This window comes from Argentina silus (assembly GCF_951799395.1).
Source record: "Argentina silus genome assembly, chromosome: X".
Lineage (NCBI taxonomy): Eukaryota > Metazoa > Chordata > Actinopteri > Argentiniformes > Argentinidae > Argentina > Argentina silus.
Window position 1 is genome coordinate 28,933,070 of NC_139653.1, and position 25,735 is coordinate 28,958,804.

Genomic DNA, 25,735 nt, shown 5'->3' on the forward strand with positions numbered 1-25,735 from the left:
CTCTACTTCAACGTCGACGTAGCTAGTTGTCTTGACCTGAGAGAGACGCGGGAGGGACGCACGGTGCACAGCGCCAAAAACAACAAAAGCTTGTGACTTAAGTTGTACGATTGCCGTAATCAGAGAGACACATTTGTGAATCAGTTCTAACTACTCTGTCATATCAACACATTCCTGTAAGGTTTACTGGTACAACTCTGTGCGGCAAGCACGTATTTTTTTTGAACATACGTCGACCGTGTTTGAGAGGATCAATTCTGAGCAGTTGCCGATCAGCTGACCTGTTGCATTTTATATACTGTATATATATATACAAATCTGTCCGATTTGCTGTTCTCATCGATTTTAATTCTCACCCAATAAGTCGGGAAGAGAGGGGACAGTTAGTATTTCACATAAAGCATTGTGGTAACGACTACCTTAGAAGAAGAAGGGGACTTTTTCGCGGCTCTACAGCTACAAATAAAGCATTGACCGGACCCCAAAAATTGTGGAGTTCATTGATCCTGGCGAGGGAGGAGCTGCTTTTTGTAGGCTATGAGTCTAAATTATGTATAGAAGACCTATAACATTTGTTGGCATATTCCTAATAACGTATCTTTAATCTGTCTGCTCAGGCATTTTCGTCTTAGTACTTTGTCGATGGCCCAATCAGAACTCCAAACATAACGAAGTAAACATTAACGTGGAATGCGCGTACGGTTGCCTGTAGCCGTTGTTTGGTACTTTATAAATCTGTTTTGGGGTGCACTTTAATTATGATTATGTCACCGTTGCGGTGTAAGTGGCTTTGTTTAAGCCTGTTTATATTGTCATACATTGTAATTAGAGAAATTGGCTAGACGAGAACCTACAGTATATCCTAAGGGCTGTGGTAATAGTTTCTAAATTGTTTGCATAATCTTAACTGTTCAGAGGAATGTTCAAAGAAACATTACATGTGTAATGGTGTTCGTCTCTGATCTGTCTTGGTTTACTACATTTGACTTAAACCACACAATGTGCATGCACACTCTTCATCTTTAACGGTGGCATCAGTGATGTTAGTGCAGTGAATTTAAGTAAACTCCGTTTATTAAACTTTTTATTTTGGTGAACATGGTTTACCCACCTTTTATGCTAGGTCTGTTATTTGCATTGGGGTTGTCCCAATTTATTAAATCCATGGTGTTCAGGGTTTGACCACCTGTTTCATGTTTACCACTACATCCCTGGATGGGATTATATGTCTATTCCAAAAGCGTATCCTTTCAAGTACATTTGTAATTTATGATACGAATCAGCCAAGCACCTCAATCAATCAATTATTGTCCCATTGGGGAAATACATTATTCAGCCAGGAGTTGATACATAACAAAATACATAATTCAAAAAATATTGAGGCAACATGTGGGGTGAGTTGCTACAACAGGATAATGAGTTTGGGGTTGATTAAGTGTTTATTCATAAATTTAAATAAAGCATATCATAGATGAACTCAAGCTTTCACAAGCACTTACGTCAAACACTTCAAAATAAAGGTGGCCAAAGAAACAGCCACATGTTACCCTCACGGGGCAAATCCACCAGATTCGATTTCGGATGGCGTTATATCACCTCCATTCATTTCTATGGAAGACATGCAAACTGATGTGCAGTGCATGACGAGATCGTGCGCGAGCGAAGTAGGCTGATGAACATTGTTGAATCTGGCAGAATATTATTTAAATGAGGGCGAATTTCTGACCAATCAGCTGAGGGCTTCAGTCCAGTTGTCATCCGACCGGAGATCCTTTCGAGAAAAATTAGTTCCGCTCACCAAAGTTACTACTTGACAAACATGGAGGACACGAAGAAGTTGATTATAGTTGTCTCGACATCTCCCGAACTGTACAATGCCTTTTTTTTGCCAGCGATCTATCATCGTAGAATGGACAGAATTGCATGGATCTTTTTAGACACAGTTATTGTTCCTCCAAAAATTCCAAACTGATCTGATATTGAATTCGTTATCTAAGTACTTACATATGACAATTGAGATATCCGATATTTGCGTGCCTGCCTCATATCACCCTTTTGATATATTTTATTTGTAGTATATTTCGAAATAGACTGGGCTATTTATTTCAAATAAATTACTATTATGCACTTTCAAATCATTTAAATATACAATGTATTTTACATGTTATAAAGACATGCAAACTTTGATTGCACAGCCTAACTTCCGAAGCATATACATACATGCTTCCAGCAGCACACTCGCCCACCTACAACCACAAGGTGGCGATGCGACGTCGCCGCCTCAGGTGGATTTGCCCCGTCATTCCCTTCCAACCTGTGTGGCTGCAGCAGCTATTAAAAGAAGTGTGAGTGATAGGACCAATAACTTTATAACCAATAACCAATAATACTTATAAACAGTCTCAGCTGGGCCCACCTAACAAGCCTATACCCCTAAAATGGATGGGTATGTAGTGTGGGGAGGGCCAGAGGGCGTAGAGGTACTTTTGGGGAGGTACAAATCAGGATCAAAAAGAGCCAGTGGAACAGTAGGGCTGACAGGTAGGTCAAGGGTTCCTTTTGCATGTGCATGGCTGACTTATATGACTTCTGAACATGTTTGTCAGATTTGATTAGGTGAGAGTGAGCATGGATTTCCAGTAATCTAGGTTCACCTTGTTCTCCTCTGCCAAGACCGACACCAGCAATGTAGAAGCTTGTGCGTGTATATGTATATGTGTGTGTGTATATATATATAATTTTTATATTATATAATATATATATATATATATATATATATATATATATATATATATATATATATATAATATATATATATATCGGCTCTATGCTCCAAACATTTGGATTTGAAATCAAAGAATTACTATGAAAAAAATAGTTATAGTTAAGCAGAGATTCTCAGCTTTTATTTGATAGTATTTTGTTTACATATTGTCCTGCTGTATGATTATGTCTCGCTTTCTATCATTTACCATGAGGGTAGAATGTAAAATTTCTATATTATGTATTTGCCTTGTAATAATTGTCTAAGTTTACAGTATTATTAAAGCCTCATTTGATTCATTTTAACATGACCATTCTTGCCCTAATCAACACAAACTCAACAATTATTCACACAGTGTTAAATAAATTACTTACTAATTAGTCTGATTATTAATATGAATATATGCTTTGTTATGAACAGTACATAGCCACATTTCATTGCCAATCCTTCGTATTGGAACTGCCAACCTATAAAGCCCCTACACTGCAGAGTTCTGGAAAAAAATATTGTGGACAGAGATTAACATGTACCAGAGTGATGGCAAGAGTAAAGTGTGGAGAAAAAAGTAATTGCCCAATATCCACAGCATACCACCTCATCTGTGAAATATGGTGGAGGGGGTGTTACAGTTTTGGTATACAGTGCCCCTTCACTTTTTCCACATTTTGTTGTGTTATAGACTTGATTTAAAATGTATTAAATTAAAAGAATTTGCCATCAATCCACACACAATAACCCAGAATGAGAAAGCAAAAACATGTTTTTAGAAATGTCAGTAAATTTATTACAATTGAAATACAGAAATACCTCATGTACATAAGTATTCAGACCCTTTGCTATGACACTCTTAAAATTAGCTAAAATGCAAAAATCAACAAATCACTCAGTAAGTTGAATTGAGTCCATCTTAATGCAAGGATAATTGTTCATGTAATTTTGGAAGCAGTGGTAGGAGAAACCATGTGAGGAAATTACCGAGCATCACCAAAGAAGATATCCATCACCTGGTGGGATCAATGGGTCACAGACATCAGGCAGTTATTGAATGCAAAGGATTGTTGACCAAATACTAAACATGAGTGCCTAATATGGACTTTTGATAAATCTGTCCCATCATTTTGGATATATGCATTATGTATATTTTGGGACTATGCATAAAGTGTGTAATTTCTGAATGATGAAACCAATATATACACAAATACCATCAAATAAACGCTGAGAATCTTAAACTCAAAATAATAGTTTGATTTCAAATTCAAAGTTTTTGAGTGTAGAGCTGTAAAAAGAAAAAATGCTTCACTGTCCCATTACTTATGCAGGGCGCCGTATGTGTGCTGAAACGATGATGTTGGAACACACTCTTGGGAACAGTGCCACCACACTCTACAAACAGCTGTGAGAGAGCCACAGCGAGTCTTGGATAGCATGATCAATGGACCATCTGTAATGCATGTAGTCTCTCATGTAGATAATCTATCAGCAGCTGTAAAGACGAGTAATGTGTATTTGTTTTTACTACCAGCAGGAGGGGAGGTGTTTGATATTCAGCACACATGCACGATTGCATTGGAGTGTTTGGGCAGCAGATGTTGATGGTTCCTCTTCCAGGTTGCAGTTGGTGGCTATCGGAAGAGGAAAGGAATCATCCTGACTGACAGTTGGAGGTTTCCACCAAACTGAGTATGTTTGTCAGTGAAGCGCTTCTGAGGGCTGCTGAAAATTCTCTGGCACCGGGTGGAAGCAGTGTCCTCCTTAGTGCTGACATGACACTGGTGTCGTGGTATTGGCTTTCTCCAGCCCTACAAAATATCCAAAGGGCTGCTTAATATCCATACAGTTTAACTTTATACCTTTATACCTGTCATTACACAAAGCCATGGTGGAAAAACACTCCAAACATGACACTCCAGATTGCAATTGCATTTCTGCTTATTTGTTTACAATTATGGAGTTTAGGCAATCACCCTCTGGTTTACTTGCGCACTATGCAGAGTGCCATGTTTGGAGTTTTCTACCGTGTTGTTAGGTAATGACTAGCATAACGTTATCTGTATGGATATTAAACAGCCCTTTGAATATTTAGTGGGAAATCTCAGATGATGGAAAGTATGTGGATATTTTCAAGACAAGAATAAGTGATGCTGAAACAGGTAAGGGCACTCAAGTCACAAGCTCCTGCAAGCCAATACCATGACACTCCAACTCCAGGAAATGATGGAGTGTCGTGTCAGAGCCCTGTCCTCTTATCTCTTGTTCCCACCAACTGCATGTAGCAGCAAGCACTTTCATAGAGAACCCTAACCCTCGCACCAGAAATACAGTAAAACATTTTTACAGGAGATGCTTCATTAAGGTTTTCTACCGTCAATGATTTCACTTAGATACAAAGATTTGACTGTTCGAAACTTCCCTGGTGTTATTAATGACATATCAACCTTACAGGAAAGCAACCGAGGATATATATATATTTTTTAATTATAAGTGTACAAGACTCTGTACAAAAATAACACAATATGAACTACATATTGCAAGACCAAACATTGGCCAAGCACAGGAGATGTCATCATCTGAACCTGATGTGATACTTTTTATAACGTGAAATAATATGATTCAGGCCTAAAATAATAATACAATGTTATTGTATTATTCTAAATAATACAAATTAATTTTGTGATCAAAACCAGCAAATGTTGAGTTATATTCGTAATTGTATGTGTTGAACAGCCACTAGTCGTCACTGTTTCATACTAGTCGTTCGACATATCCACTGTTATCAGAATAGCCAGAATAAATGGAAGAAAGAGAAAAGTCTGTGTCTTCACTTGTGTATGGCTAGATTTATGCAGCTGATCACAAGTTAATACTTTGGTAATGATTAAGCATGATAGAGAGAGGGTCATGATGAATAAGTGTGTAACGCGAAAGACAGCACCAGAGAGATGCAGCCCCAAGGGAAATGTAGTTTATTCGAGCTCTTTGCCCGCTTACTAACTCCTAACTGTTGTGTTATATAATTGTATTACACATATATTAGGCTACAACATAGCTTGACTGACCCTGGTTAAGGCTACAACATGTCATTGGCCCGGGAGTGTCATTTGAACCAATACTTGATAATACAGGTTGGAAATCCAGCTAATGAGGAACAGAAAGGACCTGGTACCAAAAATAAATGGGGCCAAGCCAACTTCGACTCTGTTGGAGGCACTTTTTATGACCAATCATGAATGTTTAATTGACACGTGTACCGGAATCAGGAAAAGCCCTATATGCCGCAATGTGTAGAGTGTGGTAGGATATAAATTATTATGGTATTTGAGAGATCTATGCACATTTATATTCAGTTGATGGTAGTGTTATGTGGTGATTATTCAAAGAGAATTCACAGGATTTCAATAGCTGTCATGTTGTCAACACCATGTTTTTTAAGCCATGCAGTCAGAATTGCACATCATTGTCCAATTTGAGACTGCACAGATACACTGGCCCTGACTGTTCTCACCTGAATTCTAGTTGGATTACATTTTGAAGTCCACCATCTTCTCTTATTATCTAAATCCAGCAGAACACCGACCATCACATTCAAGTGTGACTGGTTTTTGTATGACAAGTGGGAATCCTAACAATTCCTGCCCCCTGGGTCCCAATCATTCTATTTCTATGGTCCCAATTCTCCATAGTTTTCCCAGAAGTGTACACGTGTCCACACCAGACTTTTACTTTTTCAGTAATTATTTACCTCTTATTATTATGAACCCCTATACAGATTTAAAAACATAGAATTGGTGTATGCATGGACTGTTCACCAACCCTATGATTTTATATTTGTGTAGGGGAGTGGGCAAGTGTACGCTTCAGGGAAAAAGATGAAGAATTAAGATATTATTTGTGGCAGTCGTAGATTAGTATAAAAAAGGCAAGTCATTTCACAGTGAGATACAATGGGAGATTGGGAACTGGTGGGGCTAACAATACAATTATGCAATTTGTATTTTGTTCATGTTTATCACTTACATGTCGAATGCATGCACACAATATAAATATTTGTTGTCTGTACTTATTGTTTCGTGGTTTGCACACATTTCATGCAAATGTTTTTCTCACCTGGGCTCAAGTGTTTTCCTCCCCTACACAGAGGTTGAAAAGGGAATGTAAGTAAAGTGCAAATCAATTTTACTATTCCAAACATCTACATAAACACACACAAAACACAACAACAGAATATAGCTGCATGCATGCAGGATCTTTGCCATGGCACAGTATTGCACCACATGTATTAAATGTATTTTGAGTGCCGAAATAGAGTTCTGTTATCGTTTCCAAAGTACTTACTGTAAGGCCTGATGAAATCTCATTGCATTGTGAAAGGCCTGAGTAATGCTCATGTTGCATTTTATGCCGTTATTATATGTTGTAGCATCTTCTCAGGAACCTCTGGTGGATCTAGACTAAAATCGATATACATGATTTACGGACTAAGGTCTTTCCAGTGTCTGTTTTCATGAGATTAACTTTATGGTCGAACTCAGCCATAAAACTCATACCTCTGACCATCTGTACCAAATTTACTGTGCCTATAAGTCAAACACATCAAGAGATATCAATATGTGCTCATTATAGCGCCACCAGGTGACCGATCAGAATGTGTCTGCACATGTATGGTCCTAAGACATACAGCTCTGGAAAAAATTAAGAGACCACTCCAATTTTTTCTCAAATCAGCATCTCTACATATATGGCAGCCATTCCATTCCAGTGTCTGTTGAATTCTAATACAGGCACACCTCATTCTACTTAATGAGGTACTGATTAGGTGATCACCTGAACCAAATCTTATTTAATGAGGAAAAGTATAAAAACCACTGCTGTGGTCATCACTATCCTCTTGCAATAGGACCAGCTGGATGGCAAAAACAGTGCTAGTAGTACCTCAAAAGTAATTGGAATAAAAAAAACAACTATTGACCATGCCGAAAGAGTTGAAAAGAAAAGTTTTTAGTGAGGAAAAGAAGGGTTCAATTCTGGCTGTAGAGGACTGGAGTAAGGTCATCTTCTCTAATGAGTCCAATTTTCAGCTTTGCCCAACACCTGGTCGTCTAATGGTTAGACGGAGACCTGGAGAGGCCTACAAGCCACAGTGTCTCGCACCTACTGTGAAATTTGGTGGAGGATCGGTGATGATTTGGGGGTGCTTCAGCAAGGCTGGAATCGGGCAGATTTGTCTTTGTGAAGGACGTATGAATCAAGCCACGTACAAAGTTGTCTTGGAAGAAAACTTGCTTCCTTCTGCTCTGTCAATGTTCCCTAACTCTGAGGATTGGTTTTTCCAGCAGGACAATGCTCCATGCCACACAGCCAGGTCAATCAAGGTGTGGAGGAGGACCACCAGATCAAGAGCCTGTCATGGCTAGCCCAATCTCCGGACCTGAACCCCATTGAAAACCTCTGGAATGTGATCAAGAGGAAGATGGAAGGTCACAAGCCATCAAACAAAGCCGAGCTGCTTGAATTTTTGCGCCAAGAGTGGCATAAAGTCACCCAACAGCAATGTGAAAGACTGGTGGAGAGCATGCCAAGACGTATGAAAGCTGTCATTGTAAATCAGGGTTATTCCACCAAATATTGATTTCTGAACTCTTCCTAAGTTAAAACATTAGTATTGTGTTGTATAAAAATTAATATGAACTTGTTTTCTTTGCATTATTCGAGATCTGAAAACACTGCATCTTTTTTGTTATTTTGACCAGTTGTCATTTTCTGCAAATAAATGCTCTAAATGACAATATTTTTATTTGGAATTTGGGAGAAATGATGTCAGTAGTTTATACAATAAAACAAAAATGTTCATTTTACTCAAACACATACCTATAAATAATAAAACCAGAGAAACTGATAATTTTGCAGTTTTTTCCAGAGCTGTATGATTGTAAAGTTTCGTAGTGATACAACTTAAATTGTGGTTCTGTGAAGACAGTGTATACTAATTGTCATGCAGATCAGCCCAGCAGTTGCAGAGGAGATGTAATTTGTAGTGATGGCAGTTTGACACTGAAGCTTCGATACGTGCTTCAAACACTGACCAACAATTTTTATCGAAGCACTGCTTCGAACGTCATATATCACGTGACATATGACGTCCGAAGCAGCAACTGCTTCGTTGCCTGAATGAATCACCTGACTGGTTCGCGGTCCAATCAGGTGATTCACTGGCACTGCCTCGTCTCGATTCTGACAGGTGAAAGGTTGCGACAGTTTTGAATTTGAGTGCCTCAACACTTTATAACCGCTCTAAACAATGCACAATTTGTGGATTGTCGTAGTAGGTGCGTTGTTGCTGTTGAGTTGTTGGTATTGCGTTTGTATTCTCTGAGTGTTCTTCTTGTAATCTTTGAGTGTTCCCCATCCCACATAATCACCCCCTGCCATAGTTACACAAACACACCCAACCTATGCCATATTTTCCCCAGCACTCTCTCCTCAATAACACAATACACACATTCATCAATCTTTATTTGTAAATAGAACATGATATTCAGTCTTAGTGTGTGTGTGCATCAAAGAATTTCATCAAAGCAAAGATGCTGTAGCGAACGGCGTGGTAGAGCAGCTTGCCTTAAGCGAGTATCGAACTCGCAATCTTTCGCTTACAAACCGGCCGCGCTAGCCACAACACCAAGAGCGGTAACTCCCTTGGCGGAATTGCTAACGGGCCTTTCACAGGGTCGTTACAATACTTTAAATCCAAGGTTGATCAAAGCAAAGATGCTTCAGAACAAAAGATCTTTCCTACAAAAGTAAAGTAGTTTCTCCAACACTGCTCATTGAGGTGTGTGTGTTCGTGCGTGCGTGCGTGCGTGTAATTAAAAGCCTCCTGTCCACCAACTAGCCTGCCTAATTTGACTGCAGCCTTGCACTTCGCCAGGAGAGGTCACTGTAACTGAAGCTTCGAGTAATGAACCCATTTTCGAAACAATTGGCACAAGTGGTTCAGTGCTTCACAAAAGCTTCATTTGCCCATCACTAGTAATTTGTCATCACAAAATTCAAATGGAAGGGGTATGAGCCAAATGTGTCCCTTGTGAGGATATAGACATCAGTATCAAATTTCAGAATTCTAGGTCATAGAGGTGAGGGGCTTGGCCTTTCAAAGTTTGCCATTTGAATTGCATGTGGCCAGATTGCATGACAGGGTGTGACCTCTGTCCCTGTACCATCTTGCAAAGTCACATAAACTTGGGCCTTTCTATTGCATTTTTTCTTGAAAAGTTATGGTAGAAGGAGAATAATAATAATAATACCCAACGCTAACAATGACAATAGGGTTTTGCGCAGCTTCGCTACTTAGATCCTTAATTACTACATTTTCAACACTGCCAATCATTTTAACATTCAACGTTTTAAAGGGGAAATCTAGGATTCAAAAAACAACAGTGGTCACCCCGCTGAGGGGTGGGGATGGAGAAATGTAACAACTCTAATTCATAGATGGGCTATGGATGTAAGGACTGACCATACACAAGATCAAAATTATAGTTCTAACCATGTTTTAAATATATAAACACTATACAGTGTTTGTTTACAATTACATTATTCACAAACAATGGAGTAAAACCATCTTATATTTTGGATTCTGATAGGTTAAGGTTGAAATAAACTCATGAGTCTTTTATAAGTTATATTCTTCCAAGAATCAATGGCTATATATAATTCATTTAAAACTCCAAACATTCATGTACCAATCCCAGATTGCCCCTTTCAGTAGAAAACAAATCTCAATGATACAAACAAGTTTATACATTCCACTGCTATACCAGACAATCCCAAACATATTGTTATTGTACATCTCCTCATTTCAGAAGGCAAGAAAATATAATTAGGCCTGGCCTTCCAGATTCTTCAACAGTATCTTGGTAAAGTGAATAGGGTGGTAATGGTCATTAGACAGGACTAGGATGAGACTCCAACAACCCCACCCTCACCCTTCTTCCTCTTCAATATTTGACTGGGCATAGAGGTAAGCTGTGTTGTCCTCCTCGTAGATGATAGCCACAGTCTCACCAGCATCTGACACAGCTGCACTTGTCTGTATATACGCCTGGAAAAAGAGAGAGATAATAAATGCACCATTTTGTTTATGAATATGTTGAATGGCCATTGTTTTGTCTGTACCCTTTCCAGCAGCTGAAGTCGCTCCTCGTTGAGTAAGTTACTTTGTCTCAACTGACAGACCGTACTCTCAAGACCCAGTAGTTTGTCCAAATGCCGCCGGTGTCGTTGCTGGAGCACTTTCACCTTTTTCTGCAGCTCCACTACTATTGCTTCCAGCTGTTCTTTACTCAGGCTGTTCTTGTGATAACTATAAGAAAGCAGGGATAGAATAGATATTTTAATAGTCTAATTGTGACAGGTTCAAAAATCACTTTTATCCACTGCAAATAACAGACATTTCAAGATCAACACCCTTACCGATGCTCCTCCAGTTGACTTCCATGCTGCTCCTTACTGTCCTCCTCTGGAGTGTCTCTCTCCCCTTCTTCCCCCACAGTTTCTAGTCTCTCCAATGTGAGGATCAGTGAGCCAGGGGAGGGAGGCATGTGCTTAGACACAATGGGGAGTGTGGATACAATTGGCTTGGAGCTGAGCGCAGATGACAGGACTGTGTCTGGGGACATGCTGAACTGTACAGAAGCTCCATTGGATAAAACATTGGGTATAGTCTCAAAGTAAGCAATGACTTGAGCACCATGGTCATCGTGGGTAGCAAAGGGCTCCACCATCTCAGGTGCAATATTTTCAATGACCAGAGACGTCTGAGCCTCCAAATTTTGGTCAGTGGAGTCATTAACCAACAAGTCCTGCCCTTTGGTCAGTATGGCTGCAGTGATCCCACTCACCATCTCTTCCTGCTCATCTACAGATAGGCATTCTGATACTACCACCACCTCAGCTTGCTCTCCACTATCAAGACCACCTACATCCTCCACTGTCTGAAATAAAGTTACTGGGAAACCGCCCTCAGTCTCATGCCTACCCTCGAGTGATGGCAGGGGCAGAGCAGACTGGAGAGCATCCACTGTGTGACTCATGTTGCTAGTTTCTACAAGCACTGGCTCCCCTGATTGAGAGGGGTTAAGAGTGATTTCATAAAGCTGCATAATGTTGGCATTACTGGCTTGCCCTATGAGGTCACTTGCTGGCATTCCATCATCAAAAGAGGTCATCCTTGGTTTTCTGCTTAATCTAAGCCTTTTTGATCTCCTCTCACAATGATCCACACCTTTACGTTTCTGTCAAAAAGAAAAAACAGGAAACATTAGGGTTTAGAAAAGGTAATTATTTGAAACATAGAATGACTGTTCAAATTGAATGACAACCATAATGAAACCATACTCAAATAGGCCTACATGCAAGAGGAAACATATCTAACTTAAAGGGCCTGGATGCCAGGGCAGGCTGAACACATTCCCTGACACATTTCATCATGTTAAAAACATGGTTGACTACCTCGGGCAGCTGGAAGACTGTGGGAACAGCATTGTTTTCAAGATAACGGATCCCCCAGCGCAATTTGAAGCAGGATGATGTGAAATGTTCATGGCAGATGTACTGGTGCCGGGATGGGATCCAGTTTTCACAATCCATATTCTTTAACCATTGTTGTAACCTGTCTGGGTCATGTAGTGGAAACCTAGGAAGAATTGAGATCACATATAGCTCAAGGAATGTCAGCTGAGAATGGTAAACCTGATTGCGGCCTGATGTTTTTCACAGCAGTAAATCTTTTTCTATTTTCCTCTATAAATTGTATTGGTTTGATGGTTCAATCTGCCAACAAGCTAAGCATCGAGTTATCTGTCAGCACAAGTGATTCAAGGTTACATTGAACATGCTGGCCTGGCTAGCTAAATTCAAAACCCATGACAGACATTGTCATGTCAACTGAGAATTAAACAATGAGAGAGCTGTAGCTAATTGGTATGAGATCGCAAGCTAGCTTGCTACAAGATTGCTTACTTGTAAAAGCTTCTCCGGTCAGAATCCGTATTTCCAGAATCATTTTTACAGTTAGGTGCGGTACAATACTTCGGCATATTGCCAATATTATTGCTTACCACCCTCGAGGACTACTTCAACTCGTTTACAGCTATCTTTGCAAGGTGAGTTGTGTGATGAACCCCAACCTGTAGCGTCAGCTTGTTATAGCTGTGTTCCATGAACGACTGGAGTGGAACTCCGCCCACTTAGGGCGGGTGTATGTAAATGAGGAGTTCTTCAAAATAAAAGCGCCCACGTTAAACTTGTTTAACTAAAATACTAAATATGGATAAAGGAACCACAAATTATATGTAACTATATTTGAAAATAAACATGTAATCCTCTCAGTGTTTTAAAAGGGTTTGTAATTCTTCTAATATCCCAATTACCGTGATGAAAGACTGCTGCACTGCATAGGACTGTACACAAATACTTTTCCAAGGCTAAACATGATTTTTACTAGCAATCTACTCAACACCATTTCTATTACACTTATCAAGTGAGTTTCAACCATGAGGGGTGCCATACAAATAATTATTGGCCTTTTACTGTGGCCCAACGTTTCAAAGTGCCTTGTCTTGATTGCATAGAGAACATATAATGGACTGTACACAAAATATTTTGTGCATCTGTATGACACCCCTCATGTTTGACTCACTTAATTCATATTCTAAAAGTGTTGCTGAGTACAGTGGTAGTAACAATCATGTTTAGCCATGGAAATGTGTTTGTGTATAGTTCACTATGCAATCTAGAGGTGGCACTTTTAACTGTTGGGCCACACTAAAGGACCAAGAACACTCTGTATGACACCTCTCATGGTTGAAACTCACTTGATATGTATACTAGAAGTGTTGTTGGGTAGATTGGTAGTAAACAATCATATTACGTAAGTTCTTTAATTCATGAAAAATATTATTAAATATTGTGATCCCATCACTTTACATTGATCTATTACCTCGCAGTTTTATTTTGAAGTCTTGAAAACGAAACCGGAAGTCTTATTGTCGGAACGTGCCGGTTATGAGAACACAGCTAGCTGTTAGCGTGTCATACACTACGCTAAAAAGATGCGACCATGCGCACATGATCTCCTTTCCGGTTGTGACTCCGGTTGTGTAGAATTTGACAATAGTAATAGTCTTTGAAAATAAAACTTCATGTTAATCCCAGAAAGTGGTAATATAATCACGGAAAAATACATTTTCAGTAGTTTCAATGTCATTCCCAGAAAATGTATCAGTCATTAGACTCAACATTTAATCTCACTCTTACAAATTCATTTGACGGATAAATTATAGAATATTTAGAATTTTAAAATAATTTTCTTTGTCTTTGGATGGTACAGGGAAAGACAAATATTGTGTTTTTATTGTCTTGGTTACGGAAACATCAAACATTTGACAAATATAATTCCTCTTTAACTAACCAAAGAACATGGTCATTGTTACACCTCTTATCCCTGAAACAATTGACCGGTTATGGCTAGATGTGGCATATGAGGCGTTATTCGTGCCTAATTCTTCATTGTAATATGTTATATTCAACTAACAACTAATAATGGAGTAATTGTTGGAAAAGTGATGCAAGTGTGGACGTGACTAATTGTAAGCTCCAAAAGTGGAACTTTGCCCACCTACTTCCGGTCAATGTAAAGGTATGTAAATTAGGATTTCTTAAAAAAATAAGAGCACCCAAGTTAAACTGTATTTAAACATGGTAAATTTGTTATAGTATTGCCCCAGAAGGGTTTGTAATTGTTCTTATATCCTAATTACCCTGATGAAATAGTATTGCCACAGAATAATGGACTGTACAGAAATATTTTTCAAAGATTCATTCATCTCTGCTACCACTCTGTTCTGCAACAGTTCTAGAATATGGATCAGGTGAGTTTGAATCTAAAGCGATGTCTTAGCCAATGTTGTTGGCTATTTACTCCGGCCATACACCTTAAAGAGCCCTATCTTAACTGGATAGGACACATTTAATGGATATTTACACTCAAACTCATCTGATCCATATTCTAGTGTTGCTGAGAAGCATGGTACCAGAGATTAATTGAAATCTTTGAAAAATAGTTTTGTACAATATGAGTCCTACAAACAGCTATGATTTTTTACATTTCAATAATAATGCATAATTAGGAGACACGAAAAGTCAAGCCATCAGCTACAGTGAAATAACATGCAGTATAAAATGTTATATAATTGTTTAATGCAAGATATAGACTATAAATAGGCTATGGACAATGACAAATACACAGAGATAAATAGAAAATTAAGTTTCTATGTCACGATTTTTGCTAAATCTGTGAAGACAAGAAAGGGTTTAACAGGTTTCAAATCAATTCACAAAACTCATTGAATGAGTTCCTGCTTTATAGTTTATGTAAGTCTAACATAAAACAATTTACAGGTTACTATCAATTACATTTATAAAAAAAAAAAAAAAAAAATTTTTTTTTTTTTATATCTAACCAAATTCATATAGGCCTATTCAACAGTTGTTGCTCTAGTTGATTTGTGTAATAATGTGGCTCATGTGTTGTGTTTCTATACAGGCATTACAACTCCCACCATGACAGATAAATAACAGGTGCTCTTGCTTATCTTTATATAAGGCGCCATACTCCCCTCATGTTTATTGTTTTATGCTCAGATAGCACGTTGATCATGTTGAGTGAATGGACAAAGTGCAGGAGAGCATGATCGGCCCAAACCGATCTGCCTCAAATCCCAGAGGCAGCAAACGCCACTCAGACATTTTGGATAAAATGTTAATGACATGTTGAACAATGAAGGATCATATTGTTTTGGTCAAATATATTTCATAACATTAGGAAGTGAAATTTCATCACCAACGCACTTTTTCTCACTCTAGGCAGAGTGGGTGAAGGTAGCGGTTTGTTTGTCCCTGCATCCCTGAAGACACCCAAACAAATGGTCGGCGCTGCAAAACTGACATGAAAATTATATTTGGCTGCTAAATGTAGTCCCACCATAATATTAATGAATACTCTTCATTATTTCGCTTTCCCCATCATTATAGAAACGGAGACAGTGTGTAAAACTGCGCATGGTTAGAACATTTTTCAGGGAATTGTGGGACTAAAATCAGAAAGGACTTCCTGAATAGTGTGCAAATTTAATATGACTTTTCTGGCATTTTAAACATACTCAATTTCAGTAAATTTCACATACCACAAAACTTTCTAATATATTGCATATTGAAAAAGTCTACTAAACCGGTTGCAGTATGAACATTCAGACACAGCCTGTGTTTAGATAGGGAAGCAGTCAGGAAGAAATTAACTGATTTAAAAATCACTGAACTGGAATTTTTTTATTCAAGAACTTTTTCCAAACATGTACACAGAAATCTTAAATGATACAGTATATATATACACATACACTTCAGTGTATATTATCTAAAAAGTTGAGGACCATTAGACACTGCAGCTATGCGCTTGAGAGAAGAGAGGATTGGTTTCTGGACTTCTGTATCTTAATTAAATCAATACATGGGCTAATTCACTGGTAATCAAACATACATTAGATTGTAGTGTCACCAGTGTCTGCCTTTCAGCAAAGCTGGTTGGGAGAGAAGATTGTACAGAAGCTACCTAGAGAGTGGCATGGTGATGGAGGAGACATGGAGAGCAGCAATACTTTCCCTCACAGGGGGAGTGGTGCAGCAGTGCAAAATAACAAACTAAATAATAGTTATATGTTTTGAACATCTGATGTGAAGAACCTACACGTCTGGCTAAACACATGACTACGGGTGAACAGCACCTGTCAGAGTGAGACCGGGGACCATGAGTATTTAACAGTCTCCAAAGACACCCGTTTTCTCTAAGATGGAATCATACATTTTCTTAACTCACTTTCACAATACTGTAAACAAATATTCAACTAAATATGTGTAATAGCATGTTTTACCCAATACTAAACTGCAGGAACATGCTGCTCTCAGCCTTTTCAGAGATGCTGTTAGCTGTGTACAGTAGAAATGTAAGTTTTACTACCATGGGTTGTTTCCTAGTACAACCAAACAATTCTGATAGATTCCATTACAGATCTTTGGTACACACCAGCTCCTATATCATATTAGTTAGCTGAATATCATTTAACAGTCAAATATTTTTTTTTAAAAACAAGCAGCTCCAACTGGATGCATCAACAATTTTCAGGGTAGTTTTCTTTAGCCAGGAATGAAACCCATGTGCAGGAAATGGACAGAGATTGGGATTTTCCAGTTTTACAAATACAAGAAAGAACACACCCAATTCTTGAATGGGCTGGTCTAAGTAATCTCTTCTCACCTGAACTACACCACGTGTACTCTGAATACAACAAGAGTAATGGGGAGAGGGATCCCTTAGGCAGAGCATGAAAAAGGGCATGTCTAAGCGCCGGAGGGAGTGATGTGGCTGGATGGGTTCAGGTCCAATGGGAGGTCATCAGTGCCACTGAGACTAACGCTGCCTCTACATCATTCCCATCTGCATCAGTGAGTTGGCGTACACCATGGGCTTGACATTCGGATGAGGCTGTAGGAGGGGAATTAAAAAAATAAATACTGCAAACTTTAAATGCTCATTTTATAAAAGGCACAATATTGATCTGAAGACCTGAGAGTATGAAAAGGGTCTTCATAATTAACCAATTTGAACACCAATACATCAACAGTTACATTGGAGGTATACTGACCACAGCAGTGAACTGGTGAAATTCTGGCTTGAGGTCCGATCCCCTGAGGTGGATATACGCTCCTTTATTTCCCATCTGATCACTGAGGAAGGAGAAAGATAACACTGTTGTTGATCTTAAACAAAGTTGGTTTGAATGAGTGGGGCTGAGTGGGGCTCATCACATGCAGCAAGTAGGAAGTGTGACCTACCAGTAGTTGGGTGCAGAGAACACTGTGATGCACTTCCCTGAGTGAGTGACCTCATAGCCTTCGGTCTTCACCTCATGACTACGCACTATGTACTCCAGCTTGTTCTGGTCCAGGAAGCGTTCTGTTACATCCGGCCCAAACTGACAGCTCACTCCTCTCTTACTGATTGACCGCCCATTCTGATGAATGGAGAGAAAGAGATCAGGATCATCATAAAAATCTAAGTAGAATTTTCATTTAAATAGCTTGTTAATGATAGGTTTAGCAATTAAGTACTGGAGACTGACCTGAGGCTGTGGGTCTGACCAGAGGAGGTCACACATGGGACCTTAAGAGGCAAACAACATAGGAACTTAATAACAAAGTTAATAAATGACAAAACTCTTAATTCCTAGACACTTCCTCAAGGGCATTGAGAACGCTTGCACTCAGTATCTGACCAGATCTTACCAGAATCTGGGGGCTGTCTGTTTCTTTCAATCTTTCTGAGGTCTTCCAGCGTGACTCCATCTTCACTGAAGAGTCCCCCATGCATCACCTGAGAGACAATGCAAGGCCATGTCTTACTATGACAGCTCTATTGTCTCAGTCTGTCTTAAATACTAATTTCAACGACACACACACACGTATATTTTAGCTCCATACTCCAACAGTTTGGATTTGAAAAGTAGACTTTCTCAGCAATGTTTTATTTTTTCAGTTTCACCATTTAGAAATTATAACTCTTTAATACATATTATTTAAAAAAAAATGCAAATACAAAAAATCTTCCTTTCTCTAGCACTGTGACTGGAGATGGCGAATTAGTTACAGGTGTTTCTGGTTAGGTGTGTTCTGTCACATAATTTGTGGAGGTGTAAGAGAGCTGTCAATGTCTAGTATTGATTCTAGGCTTTGCATTTGCCTTTGGAGTCTGCTATTGGTGTCTATAGACTTTCCAAAATAAATAGTTTGTAACATCATTAAAAATCATTAAGAAAGAAAGCACTGGTGAGCTCAGCAGTCGCAAACAGGCTGGTAGGCCAAGGAAGACTTCTACAGTTGAAGAATGCTCACCAGGACAAAAAATGTACACCTGTCACCTGCGGGTAGATTTTGGCATTGGCGGTAAATCTGTACATTTTACTACTCACTTTGGCAGTTAGCCAACAGAGGTTTGTGAATACTATGCTTCAATTTAAAAAACAAAACTGGTGTGATCCACAATTATGGTCACTTTGATTCAACATTTGTGACAACACTCCCGCAGCTCATGCCTCCTCCAGCTAACTGTAACTGCTGCGCATCTCACTCACGCTTCTCCTGACTTTCAAACAAACCCCAGAGTCTGAACTTTCTTAGTTCTACAGAGGCTTCACTGCAAGGTGCATTTCCTGATAAAAAGATTTTAGGCAAAAAGACCTCAAAACAAACAACAGCTGAAGATGGCTGCAGTACAGGCTTGGCAGAGCATCACCAGATAATATAACCAGCGTCTGGTGGAGTCAATGGGTTGCATTCTTCAGGCAGTTATTGCATGCAAAGGATTATCAAGCAAATACTAAACATGAGTGCTTTATTTGGACATGATATGATTTTTTCCAATACTTTTGGAGCCCTGAAATAAGAGGAGTATGGTTAAAAATGCAAGCCTACGTTTTTGGCTATGTTTGATAGTTGTTTTTTTTATTAGTTTTTTGGATGGCTTTCTTGACTTTCATTGACAACTCTTTGGTCCTCATGTTGACAGACATCAATAGCAGCCTCCAAAAGCAAACGCAAAGATTAGAATCAATACTAGACATTGACAGCTATCTTATGCCTGCACAAATGATGAACACACCTGATTAACCAGAAACCCCAGTTAAGTTAATTGTCCCATTACTGAAATAGAGGGACTATGTATAAAGTGTTGTCATTTCTAAATAGTGAAACCAATATGTACACAAAAAACATCAAATAAAAGCTGAGAATCTCTACCTTAACTTCACAGTTATTGGTTGATTTCAAATCCAAACTTTTGGAGTATAGAGCCAAAAGAAGAAAAAATGCTTCACTGTCCCATTACTTGTGCAGGGCACTGTATATCAGAGGAGGAAGGGGAGGATCATCTTCTCAGCATTCTCTAGGGTAGCACCATGGTGTAGTCGGAGAACAACTATTTTCCATCCTCCTCTGGTTACATTGACTTCAATGCAAAACCTAGGAGGCTTGTGGTTCTCAACTCCTTTCATAGACACTACGCAGTAATTATGACAACTTCTGGAGGATGACCTCTAACCTATCAGAGCTCTTGCAGTATGAACTAACATCTTGTCTATCCAATCAAAGGATTGGTGAATGCATCTAGTACTGAAAGCATAAGTTAGTAATTATAGTAGTGCTTAAGTAGTGCACAAAGTGTGGTGAGTTGTTGACTCAGAGAAAGACACAAGTTTAACATTTTTGAAGAAATGAATGAATTCAAACATTAAGAAGAAGGAGCAGAGAGAGAGCTAGCTAAAGTTAGTAAACCAGTAACTGCTTGCTGTTGCTTTCTATGATTGTAAATATGGATGGGAATTGTAGGTTATGCACGTTTCTTTCGTTAACCTTCATTAACTAACTCCAATGTATCTCTACTCCTGTGGACCTGTGTTCTACATTTTTTTTCATTTGTTGGGCAAATTTGAGTATCATGCCCAGGCTGGGTATAAATCGTGTAAACCTACTGATGTTACATTGAGATGAGTAAATGGAATATGAATGACAGTCCAATATGCTGTAATAGAAATAAGGCCATGCCCATGCCCAAAAATAAAAGTCCTCTCTTATCTTGAATGGCACCAGCCACCACTGATAGATAGATAGCTAGATACATACATACATAGAATTAATCACTCACCAGCACTTTACTGTTGATGCACTGTGCAAGAGGCAGCCACTGGAAGACCTCACTGAACAGCTGGAACATCTGGGCAGTGTACTTGGCCTTGACCTCCCCCTCAAATCCATACATCTGGTTCATGTTGTCTGTCTCATGGTTACCTTCAAAATATAAGGGTCCAATTATGTGCAGTAACACATGCATTCAAATACAGGTATACTGCTGACACACAGGCACAGACACAGTTTTCTTACACGTCTGATGCGAGAACACTTACCCCTAAGTAGGTGAAAGCAGTCTGGGAACAGCAGCTTGAAGCCAAAGAGTGTTAGAATGACCTCTACAGAGAAGGAGCCACGGTCCACAAAATCTCCATTGAACAGCTGCAATTTAGTTAAGTGCTATCATGCCAGAAATGTGTGTTTGTTAAAACAAGCATACTACATACAAGATTGTATCATTGATGTGACAATTGATTTAAATATAAGAGGATACAAAAGGATTGGTCTGCGAGGGTAAGCCGTTCAGCTCAAAAATGTTGAGGAGGTCGTAGAATTGGCCATGGGTGTCTCCACAAATCGTTATCTTTTCGGTCTATGGTGGAGGAAAAATAGAAGACCTTTAGTACAGTCCAGAGATGGCGTTTGTAGGTTGCGGCCGCACTGAAGCCACAACTGAATAATTGGTTATTGGAATTGTTGCCTATAAAGAATATGAAAATAAAGTCTTGAATATTTTTTATTGTAGGCCTATATGAAACTTGTGGCATTTTGGTCGGAAGGAAATAGGCCTACCTCCCAAAAATGAACCGAACATGGAAGGAAAGACTCTCGCTCCAAGTTTTAAAAATGTATGGGTGGAAATGAGTGCACACACCTCACTACAAGCAATTGTTGTTGCAAATGTTACAAAAGAAAGGACAATTTATCAGCTACAGTAGTTGCAGTGACCGACATCATTAATGGGTTGTATGGAGATATTACAATAGGGAATAATCAATCATCAGAATGGCTGGGTGGTAGAGAGGCTGTAAAACTGTGCTGGAGAGCGGGAATCTAAGTGACACTTCGAAGTTTATTTGAAGTTAATTATAGGCTGTTTGATTATAAAAAGCATGACACTTCATCAGAATGGAAAGGCAGATAGGACTTACATGCAAGAGGAGAGAGCAAGAGGTGGAAGTGCAGGCATTAAGTTAAAATGAGGTAGGCCTAAAGAACAAACTGTTGCTTAAGATCTGTTGATAACTATGTTGAATTGCGTGAAATAAGTTTACAGAGGGCAATGTTTTCCTGGTAGATGACTGCCAGAACCCTCACCCCCCCCCGCCCCCGTCTATTCATCTCCTTAAACAGCCACACCCCCTGGTACAGTCCATGGGGAAAGGCAACTAATCATCAATTAAACAACAGACAACCATTTGGAATTAAGGACTACATTAAAGGTCCAGTACATTCGAGCTTTAAAATAGCGCTAAATGACCATAATAAATCAATAGGAATGAGATCTCATGATAAAGGACGAGTGTCCAAAACAAAACTCTCTCAAATCTTGTGTCAAGGACAAGTATTTGCCTTGTACCTATTTTACATTTTGTTTGTTTACAAAAATATGCACACATTTGCCACTATTAGAAAACATAGAATATGTACATTTTCAAATGTTCAGTGTGGCCAAAGGCAGCAAAGCGCAAAACTACATGCTTCACCTTTAACCATAAAGTCATCGATTTCTCACCTCTTTTAATGTTATTTCAACAAGACTGGGAAGTTTGGATAAGACCTCTTTCACTTGGATCAAAATCTGAAAAGAGACATTTTGTTACTTCAAAGGGTACAGGGTTAGCTTTTGTTTCAAGGAAAGGCTTTCAGACCAATGCATAGGTTTACCTGATAAGCACACTTTCTGTGCAGTTTCTTCTGGTCCTTAAACCATTCCATCATCGCCTTCATGAACTTCATTGTAACCTTCCCTTCTTCAAGTTTGGGTCCTGTGTACTCGTCCTCAATCACTGCATTGTGGGAAGACCATGGTAACTTCATCAGTGACAATACATCTTCATGCATAGACGATAGCCCATAATTCTAGACATTAAATATATATATATATATTGACATCCATTGGATTTAAATGCTTTGAATTACATTTAATTCTGAATAGTTCTCTAATAAAACACGTAGATAAATAACTTATACTTAGATTATAATATATCACTCTGTGTCAAAACACTCACTCATGTTTTCAATGTCTAGGGAGTCTACAACCGATCTTTTGATCTCATCACTGGCGATGGCTCTCTCGAAGGCCTTCTGTTTCACTATCTTGTTGCACTCCTGGTACTTCATCTTGGCGTCCTTGTCATTGGGTCGCACCCTCACTACCTACCCCCAGAACACAAGGAATCAACCAGACAGATTAAGAGGGGCAGTATTATACAAGCACATTTAGACCAATTTAAAATGCAAAGAAAAAATATACTTCAAAGCATTGTTAGTAAATCAATACTATAATCCTCAACTAAATAATCCTTGAGGTTCTACCTCCTCCTCACCAAGGCTTCAGTACCAGCCCAGAGTAGAGGTATCTGTATTGAGTATTGTCCATGGCACTTGTACTCTTTGTCTCAGCTATCACTATCACTGATATGGCTCAGCAGCAAACTTCCTTGTTGCCACAGCTTTGGTATATTTATGTCATCCACTATGAGAATAGCATTGAAGACAATAGACTACCAATTAGCTGGGGTATATGCCATGCAATGTGCATTCAGACTGGATCTAACTGACATCATCAATGGATTAAAGGATAATCCCTGTTCTCTGTCCTTTACATTAAGTGCCCAACTCATGACACAGTTGCATAGTCAGATGATAGAACTGAGCAGCACATTTGTTCCTCCATCTCAAAAGTGTTTTCTATGGGGATACTTAAATTCTTGGACTATTTGATTTGTTTCCTGAAGGGACAAGAATGAATAAGTGTTGTCTGTTTGCTGTGATTTATTTGTCTTAGCTGGTTGTCCTTTTGTATTGTTTATGGTTTGTATGTTTTGTGAAGGAAACAATAAAAAACTATAATTGCAAAAAGGAATGAATGAGTGTACCATACTTATCACTGTAAAAATGACTTACCGTCTCATAGTCCTTAAGTGCTGCCTTGAACTTGCCCATTGCCATGTTGGAGGTGGCTCGGCGGTAGTACCCCTTGATGTAGTTCTTGTCTACCTCCAAGGCCCGTGTGGCATCAGCCAAGGCATAGCCATAGCACTCAGTGCGTAGGTATGCCAGACTTCGGTTACTGAAGTAGATGGCATTGGCTGGATTGAGCTCCAGTGCCTCTGTGTAATATTTGATTGCATTTTCATAGTCTTTCTCTGAAAAACAGGTCATAATATGACATAAGCTATGTTTGCAAGTCCTAACAGAAAATGGTAGAAGTTTATAACTGGCAGCAGGGCTTTTAAATGTTGTCATTAGGCCATTTGTTGAACTAGATCTATTAGCTTTGTGGAAAAGAGGTTGAACTGTAGCCTATACACTACTCAGCTCAGTTTCACTGAACCAGAAGCATGCTGTGGCTCTTCCTTGAACCAATCACAGGATGGTCAGCATGTTAACACATTAGGTAAAGAGGTGGACATTGATTTTCTCATATCTTATCCATTGCTTCATCATGGTATTGTGACAATGATCAAGCAAACTAAAGTGGAGAACGGCTCCTGGATGCATAAGAATCAGTTTATCTAAGTGTGTTTATAAGGGAATTCAAGGCATTAATAACCGAAGAGTTAATCAAAGGTTGCTATGATGCAAGAAGGAAGACAGCAGGAAGACTGTATTACTGTAGGCCTAGTAAATTGATCGGATTGGTTGGATTACCGAGTTGCTGTGATATGCAAGAGCCGCTATAAAATAAAGTAATCTAGCATTCTCCTCCTAGGTGTTGTGTGTAAAACAGTGTTGTGTGGAAAACAGTGACATGCTCCCACACCCATGGAAACTCAACTTCGTTAAAAAAAATTTAAAAAAAAAGAGGTGTTGTACAGGAATCTCAATTCTCCGCAACTGACTAGCCAGGTAATCCCACATGTCACTGCTGCCAGACAGAAGCAAGCAGCCAGATCATGGAACTGGAGAGGAGCAACAATGTGTCTACCCATATGCGCAGTTTAGTTAGCTGTGTGATAGCAGCTATCACATGATGTACACCAATTTGTCGCTGGCAAATAATAACCTGAGACCACACTAATAATCTGAGGCACACGTTTTAAGTATGAGCTAAATGATGAGACAAATGATGAGACAAATGATGAGACATGATGACATCAAATCTTATTAGAATCATTGAGCTAGGCTAGCTAGCTGGCTAAAATGAATGGATCATGACTAAACACAAGGGTGCACGCGCTGTACTGCTAGCTAGCTAGCTACTTCTTCATTGAGAGTAAAACAATTCTGTGCTGAGTGTCATTGACCTTAGCTAGCATGCTGGCTGTACGTAAATAACTAGCTAAATTGTAAATATCTGCCGCAGGCTATCAATATTGCTTGGGGCGGTAAATGAATGAGTTCAGATATAGGACTATAGCAGAAGCTTAGCCCATGCGATGCGACGACATTACATGCACGCAACACTTTACTGTTCATTGCAGCACAGCTAGGCAACCGGCTCATGTGTGCTAGAAAAATACAACATTGTTACCAAAATTAAAGGCACTGCATTTCAACAGTTCCAAGCCGTTTCCCCGTTGATCGGGTACGTTAAGATACTATTGTCATTAGACAACAACTTTACAAGGTTGTCATATTACCTTTAAAGTAATTATTCGCCTTCTCCTTGAGTTTCTCAGCATTTTTATCTCCCTCCGCCATCTTCTCACTGCCGTTTTCCGTAGCGTGCGCCACTGACGCAAAACTGCAGTGGACATATGGTCGCAAACTGGTCCTTTCAAGAATGAGCTTTTTTGCTAAACACAGATTTTTGTGAGTTTTGCTATTTGAGAGTTGCCAGTTTAGAGTACAGTCAGCCATATGTACTTGTGTTGTGTATCCATTCCTTATTAGTTTACATAGAACAAATTGTGTGGGCTTGCAAAGTCTTATTTTGGAAGTGATAAAAGTGCGAGTTCCATGCTCCATCAGTTTCCTTCCTCGGGTACATCATTGCCAGGTGAGGATGGATCCCGG

General features: G+C 39.2%; 2 protein-coding genes across 3 annotated transcripts; both read right to left on the reverse strand.

Annotated features, from left to right (window-relative positions):
* Positions 1-9,257: 9,257 nt before the first annotated feature.
* On the reverse strand, positions 9,258-12,933 carry LOC310822550 (THAP domain-containing protein 5-like). Of its 2 annotated transcripts, XM_083694925.1 has the most exons (5): positions 12,779-12,933; positions 12,269-12,452; positions 11,231-12,051; positions 10,934-11,120; positions 9,258-10,859 (listed from the first exon to the last, which is right to left on the reverse strand). In XM_083694925.1, the coding sequence occupies exons 1-5, from the start codon at positions 12,853-12,855 to the stop codon at positions 10,740-10,742; spliced, it is 1,389 nt and encodes a 462-aa protein (XP_083551051.1). In that variant the 5' UTR covers positions 12,856-12,933; the 3' UTR covers positions 9,258-10,739. The 2 variants fall into 2 exon arrangements, with proteins under 2 accessions (XP_083551051.1, XP_083551050.1); XM_083694924.1 differs by having other exon boundaries at positions 9,258-11,120.
* A 2,960-nt stretch (positions 12,934-15,893) lies between these two features.
* Positions 15,894-25,439, reverse strand: LOC310822574 (serine/threonine-protein phosphatase 5). Its single transcript, XM_083694952.1, has 13 exons — positions 25,360-25,439; positions 23,681-23,922; positions 22,783-22,930; positions 22,439-22,560; positions 22,287-22,352; positions 21,045-21,143; positions 20,827-20,932; positions 20,568-20,710; positions 18,155-18,242; positions 17,992-18,032; positions 17,705-17,883; positions 17,515-17,596; positions 15,894-17,354 (listed from the first exon to the last, which is right to left on the reverse strand). The coding sequence occupies exons 1-13, from the start codon at positions 25,418-25,420 to the stop codon at positions 17,292-17,294; spliced, it is 1,440 nt and encodes a 479-aa protein (XP_083551078.1). The 5' UTR covers positions 25,421-25,439; the 3' UTR covers positions 15,894-17,291.
* Between the last annotated feature and the right edge of the window lie 296 nt (positions 25,440-25,735).

Bases quoted from the DNA above. Each gene is read 5' to 3' on its own strand.
- LOC310822550 (XM_083694924.1), bottom strand. From the start codon at position 12,855: ATGCCGAAGTATTGTACCGCACCTAACTGTAAAAATGATTCTGGAAAT. The intron at 12,453-12,778 runs GTAAGCAATCTT...AATTCTTCCTAG, and splicing joins GACCGGAGAAGCTTTTACAA to GTTTCCACTACATGACCCAG. The intron at 12,052-12,268 runs GTAGTCAACCAT...TCTTTTTGACAG, and splicing joins CAGTCTTCCAGCTGCCCGAG to AAACGTAAAGGTGTGGATCA.
- LOC310822574 (XM_083694952.1), bottom strand. From the start codon at position 25,420: ATGGCGGAGGGAGATAAAAATGCTGAGAAACTCAAGGAGAAGGCGAAT. The intron at 21,144-22,286 runs GTGAGAAATCGA...CCTCCACCATAG, and splicing joins TTGAAATAACATTAAAAGAG to ACCGAAAAGATAACGATTTG. The intron at 17,355-17,514 runs GTCAGTATACCT...CCCCTCCTACAG, and splicing joins TTCACCAGTTCACTGCTGTG to CCTCATCCGAATGTCAAGCC.